This window comes from Adiantum capillus-veneris, chromosome 9, assembly GCF_014529385.1.
Source record: "Adiantum capillus-veneris isolate H3 chromosome 9, ASM1452938v2, whole genome shotgun sequence".
Lineage (NCBI taxonomy): Eukaryota > Viridiplantae > Streptophyta > Polypodiopsida > Polypodiales > Pteridaceae > Adiantum > Adiantum capillus-veneris.
The window spans coordinates 71,979,639-71,986,942 of NC_140939.1; the positions used below are offsets into that span (position 1 = coordinate 71,979,639).

Consider the following 7,304-nt stretch of genomic DNA (forward strand, 5'->3'; position numbering starts at 1 on the left):
TGCAGCCTCTCGACGGTTTCTCCCGGCGAAAAAGCGTAGATGTCTCATCAGAGGCCTTCCACGCCCCTGCACCTAGCCGTCGATACTTTCACCGGCAGTTGATCGGCAGCATCGGAACGTCACCACGCACGCCTTAACGGTCACCCCCGATGAGAGCCGTTTGCGTGGAGGAAAAACGGCTCACTGGCTGACGCAAGGACAGCTCGACAGAATATGTTGACTTTCCACTCAATGTCCCAACTGTTCCGGTTAATGGTGCAGCATGTGCGCAAGTAGCCGATAGGTGGTGAAGCTTCGGTCTCAGCCGGCCAGCCATCAGTGACCAGTGCATGTGCGCACTCTAAGAGGCCCGGCTCTAAAATGGCGTCATGGGCTGCCGAGGAAGGTGAAGATCGCTCTCTGCGATAACTCAGGAGTAGAAAGCCTTCATCTGTAGCCCAGGACTTCATATATAGCTGACGCTTTGAGGAGGAGGAGAAGGAGGACCTTCATCTGTGTCTCCGGTCCAAGCGCAGGTATGGCTCCTGTCGCTCAAATTCTGTTTTTCTGATTACCATTAATCAACCGTTCAAAGATGCAGGAGATCTGAGTGTTTTGATGACCTTGTCCCTTTCACAGCTTTTACAGATTCCATCATAGATACCATATAGTTCTGAGAAGCCAGAGGGTATGCCCAGATTGTTCTAAATGGGTACCTCTGTGGATCATTGGACCATTTCAGACGTCAGCTGATGTTAAGCTTGTTTAATTGATGCAGCGCTGGAAAGCCTTTGCTGCATCTTAGTTCCAGTGTTTTAACTACGTCTCATCGGCTCCATTATATGTGCGTGCAGTTTCCCACAAAGACACACATGGAAAATCGAGCAATTTGCCAGACTCAGTTTGGAGAGGCTGAGCCCATAGAGGTGCTGGAGTTCCTGCAACGTCCCAAACCGAGTGCTACCCCGGGCCATGCTGTTGTCAAGCTTACTGCACGCCCCATTACTCCTCTTGAGTCCTTCTTTATCCACAGTTCGTTTTTTGCCCCCCTTCAAAAGCCGGTTGTACTAGGCTCGGAAGGGGCAGGCATTGTCGAGGAGGTATCACAATTATAATTTCTTTATACACTTCGACATGTAAATACTGTTGACATTCTTGACATGAAGTATTACTGCCTGCATCAGATAGGGGACAATGTCACTAAAAGTAAAGCCTGGGGACCGAGTTGCGGTCTTGATGTTTCCCGAGTACCTGGTAACGGGTGAAGGAACTTGGCAAGAATAAATTAGTGTGTCCAAAGATGCTGTTTTCCATGTTCCTCAAGGCTTCAGTGATGAAGATGCTTCTCAAATGCCAATAAATCCAGCTACGGTATATGCAATGCTGAAGGATTTGTCTGTTCCCAAAGGCGATTATCTTCTCCAGACGGCTGCCGCCTCTGTTCTGGGCAGGTGATCAATTTTTTTTTTCCTAATGTTTTCGAGCGTTTTGTGTATGCTTCCCATTTTCACATCAATCAACACCTTGAGCTACTCCTTGGGCCGGACGGTAGCTAGGTGTATCCTATGCAGTGCTTGCCTATCCTGGCATACACAATCGCAATTTACCACTGATATCATCACATCAACCTTCACCATGGTGCGGGAGTGCAAGCCAAATTCCCAGAACCAAACAGCTCACAGATATCTATGTGGGTGTCGGGGTCCTTGCCTTGCAGTATCTCATGATATTGTCATGATTGAAGGTGTGGGAATCATAGCTAGAATTTGTTTAAAACAGCTTACTGTGTGCGGATTGTAGGCAATTGATCCAATTGGCAAAACATCAAGGTATCAAGACCATTAACATTGTGCGACGCAATGAAGTGAAGGAAGAGCTTTTAGCCCTCGGTGCCGATGAGGTTATCGATTCGAGCTCTGAAGGTAAATTTTTTTTGATCTGCCAGCCATCAAAGGTTATACTGGATCCCTCTTCTCATCCGCGAGAATGCAAGGAGGAGACGTAACACCCTTTTCCTGCTCAGCTGCTTTTGATTGATTTTTGCAGACGTGGCTGCCCGAGTAAAAGACATCACAAGCGACAAACTAGCATATGCTGCGGTTGATGCAGTTGGAGGAAGGCTGACAAAGGTAAGAAGCATGCTGTCTTGTTGCACAGGACATTTGCTCTAGCTAGACAGTTGAATCATGTATTGCTTTGGACATCATGGGCTATTGTATGGGTGGGAAGGCTTATATATATATGTAAGTGGGGTTTGAGGCAGGGGACTGCGGCCCGTGACCCTCACCATGGAATTGCACTCCCCCATTCTAAACTGCACCTAGCTAGGCAGTCCCTCTTTTCTAGTAGAGCCCATGATGGTGTCAAGTGAACGTGGGAATGATGTGAGGAATTTGTCGCAAACTTTGTGTGATGTAATGCAGACCGTGGGCGAAAGCACAAGGAGTGGAGGGGTCATATACGAGTATGGGAGCTTATCCGGAACAGGGGAGGTGGTACTAGGGCTGTCAGACCTGAAGAGGAATGTGCAGCTGAAGTTTTGGAGCCTTTTCAACAATGAGGCATCATTGATTCCAGAGAGGCGACAAAACATTGTCGCAGAACTGATTAAGCTAATGCAAGAGAAGATCATCACACTGCCTCCACCAAGCAAATCCTATCCACTCACAGAGTTTAGGCAAGCATTGCAGCATTCAGAGAAAGTCACTGGAGGCGCAAAGATTTTACTTATCTGATCCAAAGAGGCTGGCTATTTGTAGCTTTTATCAATACGTGCGTAATATACTCTCTGCAATTTTGAGTGCTAGTGGAAACAATTATTATTGTTGTCATTCCATCGTTGTTGTGCAGGTGCGCGCGCACGCACATAGGTGTTGGAAAAAATTGCTCATGGGGAAGGCTAATCTTTTCTTGTTGGCCGAAAAAAGCTTTAGCAAAGGTAGCACTATTTTGGGTCAGTTGGTGGGGATGGAGGGTCAGGTATGGTGGTTAGTGTGCTTCATTTATGTAAACAGTAGTGAGAGTTGATGTAAATCTTGGTAGGTGGGGTTGGGGTCTGTGTGTAAGAGTATCTAGCCTCTCTCTGTCTCTCCAGACATCGGCCTCTCAGGTATAGTGCTTTTGCACTGCACCAATGGATATCATTTGTTTGTTAGACGCCTTCACAGCTACATCAGCCTGCTCCTTATCCCCCACTATTGCAGGAGTGGCCTGTAAAATAAATAATGATCAAGATGATAAGAACCAAAATTTGTATGGAGAGAGCCACTTACCAATACCAGTTTTTGCCACTTCCAGTCCTGCTTGTAAAGGTGTCTCCTCCTCATCATTCCCAATCAGTATAAGTCATATGTGATCCAATCAGTATAAGTTATGCTTCCTCTCATTTTTCAACACGAGAGGAAGGATAACGAAGCAAAGGTAGCTGGAGCTTCAGTAGGCCTCATCTTCTCAAGTCCCCTGCTGAAACAAGATACCAAATGAGGTGTTGGTTGCAAACAGAGAATTGGGGGTTCTCTACGAGAGAGGAGCTCTACACTCCTGGTTGATTGAGGACTTGCTTCAAACGTAAGAGAAAGGATCTCAACATCCCCTTTCCTTTCTATGTAAAAGCATCCCCTTTCCTAGATGTATCCATATCAAGAAGGAATTGCTATGTATTATTCTATGTAATAGTATCAAAGAGTTATGAATACATCACAATTTTTGGCTAATTTGTGATCTACGGGCCTTTTCGTATGCGATGAGTTAAGTGTAGTTATGATCTTAAGGGTTTTTTTATTTTTTATTTTTTATTTTTTTGGGTCAAGGGGTGTTTGCCTAGTAGTTAAGGTGACAAGCTTTAGGTGCACCCACTATGGTTCATCCCTTGAGACATGTGGGTGAGGGTGAGTGCGCACAATTCCGTAAAACTAGTTGAAGCGAAGCTTCAAAAAAAAAAAAAAAGGATCTTAAGTTTTAAGTTGCCTAGTTCTTAAGTTCAGGAGTTTCAAGCGATTTGTGTCTAAAAATAAGTTTCAAAGAGCCCTTTATAAGTGACTTTTGGCTATTTTGAGTTCACTTTCATAAGTTTGAAGCTCTCCTCTCCACACTGATCTCTCGATCTCTTGCACACTTGGTCCCCCCTTGCCGTCTCTCCCACTCAAGCATGGAGACAACCAACCAAGCACTTGTATCCCAATTGCACAAGCTTGAGAAGCTCAACCGTATGTTCTAGGCATTGATTGACATGGAGGACACCACAAGCTCCATGCTGATGCCTTTTAGGAATTTAGTGCATATATGGATATATACATTTTTGAATACTGCCTCAATTTTAAAGAGGAGGGGATTTGGAGTCCTCTAGATCTTCAAGAACACCTAGAAATCGGACAAAAAGTTGGCTTGCAAGAGTACTCAAAGGGGCTAATATGTCAGGTGCAGCGGAAGTGAATATTGAACTTTGCTCAAGATGAGTGCTCCTAACCATGCTCAAGGGTTCCTTTTACTTATAGAAGGGAGAGCCTTCTGTTCCTTTAATGAGAGAGTGCAATGGACACAAACAAAGTGGTGAACATTGTGAATGAAGGTGCTGAGACTGAGAGATAGAAAGAGAAGAATATGACACCAGAATGTTGTCAAAGCCTCCTCCGAAGGCCCCACTCTCTATGGCGAGAGCGGTCTACTATTGATTGCACAAATCTCTACAATGCTTGGACTTGCCGACGATGACGACAACGACGAGACGGACTGAAATGTGAAAATCTTTATTTGCTGAATTCTAACTCTATGCCGGTGACGATGTCGATGGCGACGATACGATGACGACATGTTGAAAACGCAGATGCTGGGTTGAATCTGCGAACTATGCTGGATCTGACCGTGCGGCGAGGATCTACTGCGGGAAGGTGAGATCTGCAAGGTTCGGGGGTTCTACTGTGGTATCTGACTGCTGAAAATTGAAAACGCTGGTGCCTCTTGATGTCTTCTCGCGATGAATCTGCAAAACGCTACGAGCTGATCTACAAACCAAAAAACGCTAGGGCTAAATTGGAGTCTACTACAAAAACGCTAGTGGGTCTGGGGTCCTGCTGTTGTCAGTTGTCCTGTAAATGCAAAATGCTAGCCTGATATGTTGTTCTACTGTCTTCCTGCCGGTGGGGAGTCTTGCTGAAAAGGTGTCTGCTGAACCCTTGGTTCCTGTTGTCTCTTTTGCCAGAAAGTGCTAGCACTAGGTTTCTTTATATATTTGCTTGCTAAAATTTCCCTACCTAGTTTCCAACAAAAGTCACTTAAAAATAATAAGTGAAAAATGTCAAAAATAGGAAAATTAGGTCTATGCACTGTAAGAATGTTCCTGATGGGTTCTGATGAAAATCTGATGGTCATGTTGTGTGCAACCAGAGGATAGCATCTACTCTAAGTGTGTGAACATGCGCGGTTTGTGAGCAGACACACAAAAGTACCAGAATGAAATGAATTCATGTCATGAAGTAGCTTGTCCACGTACGCATAGGGTTAGATGTGCACATGGCATCCCCTCCTTTTCAAAGTGAGGCACTGCTACCGAAATGTATGGCATCGAGAGAGATCGCCAACAGGGTCTGGAATCCTGGAAAGGACTCTTTGCGGGCCCACTCTGATGAGTGGGTCATGCGATACTTGAACTTCATAAAGGTCTGGAACGATTGCTTCTTTGGGCCGTGCCGAAAGCGACACGAAGTCTTCTGTGGCTCCTTCAATGCTTCAACTGCGTCTAGAGTCATGCGTCTACCTTCTTCAAGAATCTCGGAGGATGAAAATTCCTAAAACCACTTTTGACACAGAGACATGAACATACCCATTCCATGTAAAGTGATTGAAAAAATTCTATTTCTTCCAAAAAATTGTGCATGCAATGGAGATGAACATATAGACGGAGTGCCAAACTGTTCATCAAACACACGCAAACAATGGGGTTGAAACTTGACTTTTTGATCTAAATCAATCAAATGTAGCAAATTACAATGGAAATGCCCATGCTTGATGCTCAATCCTTCTTGTGCTCTTTCTGATACTGTTTCATGCCAAGGAAGATACATGGAATGTGAATTCCTTCAATGCAAACATTTCATCTTTTCATGAGTAATCTGCATACATCTGTGCTAATCATGAGTGAATCGTGCTCATCGTACAATATGTCATGCCTATGAAAAGGGATCACATAAGGACGGTGACTAAAATACATGAAAGCATCACGAAAGAAACACTCGAACAATGCCTGCTGACTAATCATTCGAACACATAATACTTCCTATGGGGGTTCTTTGAACCTCGACTCGAGAGCCAAGATCGGCTCTTCGTGATAGATCGAATCTGCATGTGGGGGTGCTGTGGACCTCGACTCGAAAGCCAAGATCGGTTCTTTGTGATTGATCGAATCTGCAACGAGGTTAGCTTCGCTAGAAAAAGCATCAACTAAACCATCATCCTGGTGAACAATCACATCCTCTTTCTGCAAATTATCATGCTTGTGAGAAATCACATCTTGATCATGCAAATTATCATTCTCGTGAGAAATCACATCTTGGTCATCATGCAAATCATCATGCTTGTCATTGTCATCCAAATCATCATGCTTATCATTATCATTCAATTCAACATTCTTATCATCATGCAAATCCTGTGTGTCATGCTTTGGAGAAGAAGAAACTGAGAGTTTCCTTTTCCCGAATCTCTTGCATCTGTGCCAGCACTTGAGAAAAGAGTCGCAACATCTCTTTCATGTGTTGGTCACTCATCGCTTTTCTTGCTTTGTTCTTGCGATCAAATTCTACTTTTGTTTCTTCGCGCTCACGATCCAATTCGGTCAGTCTTACTTTGGCTTCCAAGCGTGCTTGCTCGCTCTCACGCGCTATGGCTACCATTCTTTCTTGATACTTACGATCAATTTTTGCCTTTCTTTCTGTTGTTCTGGTTCGCGTTCTAACTGCCTGTCCATCATCATCTTGTTGAAAGCCTCCATAGGAGTTAGTGCAATCTTTGCGTAGATGGGGAAGGGGGAGGGTTGGAAAAACCTCCTGGTGGGGAAAACTCTTCTTCACCAGCCTCATGTTCATCACCTCCATGCGAAGTATCCATGCCGCTTCGGGTGATGACCATCCACTGAAGTCTTGGGTTTTTAAGTTCACGAGAAACTTTGTTCTTGTGGGTCTTGGTTCTTGGGTTCTTGAGTTCTTGAGGGTCTTGAGGTTCTTGAGTTCTTGAGGTTCTTCAGGGTCTTGAGTTCTTGAGGTTCATGAGGTTCTTCTTTAGCTTGCAATCTGTGTTAGAGAAGGATCTTCTCTTCACCCGAGTTCTGCTCTTTT

General features: G+C 44.6%; 1 protein-coding gene across 1 annotated transcript; it reads left to right on the forward strand.

The window, feature by feature from the left end:
* Positions 1 to 210: 210 nt before the first annotated feature.
* LOC147450667 (uncharacterized) lies at positions 211 to 3,680 on the forward strand. The gene is made up of 8 exons (XM_086520770.1): positions 211 to 515; positions 834 to 1,079; positions 1,164 to 1,233; positions 1,304 to 1,430; positions 1,780 to 1,901; positions 2,026 to 2,108; positions 2,403 to 2,751; positions 2,830 to 3,680. The coding sequence occupies exons 2-7, from the start codon at positions 852 to 854 to the stop codon at positions 2,712 to 2,714; spliced, it is 942 nt and encodes a 313-aa protein (XP_086376896.1). The 5' UTR covers positions 211 to 515; positions 834 to 851; the 3' UTR covers positions 2,715 to 2,751; positions 2,830 to 3,680.
* The last annotated feature ends 3,624 nt before the right edge of the window (positions 3,681 to 7,304 follow it).

What these genes read in the sequence shown, in the direction of transcription:
- LOC147450667 (XM_086520770.1), top strand. Translation starts at nt 852, where the DNA reads ATGGAAAATCGAGCAATTTGCCAGACTCAGTTTGGAGAGGCTGAGCCC. An exon ending in GGGCAGGCATTGTCGAGGAG is followed by an intron (nt 1,080 to 1,163) that starts GTATCACAATTA and finishes TGCCTGCATCAG; the next exon opens with ATAGGGGACAATGTCACTAA. An exon ending in TTGGAGGAAGGCTGACAAAG is followed by an intron (nt 2,109 to 2,402) that starts GTAAGAAGCATG and finishes GATGTAATGCAG; the next exon opens with ACCGTGGGCGAAAGCACAAG.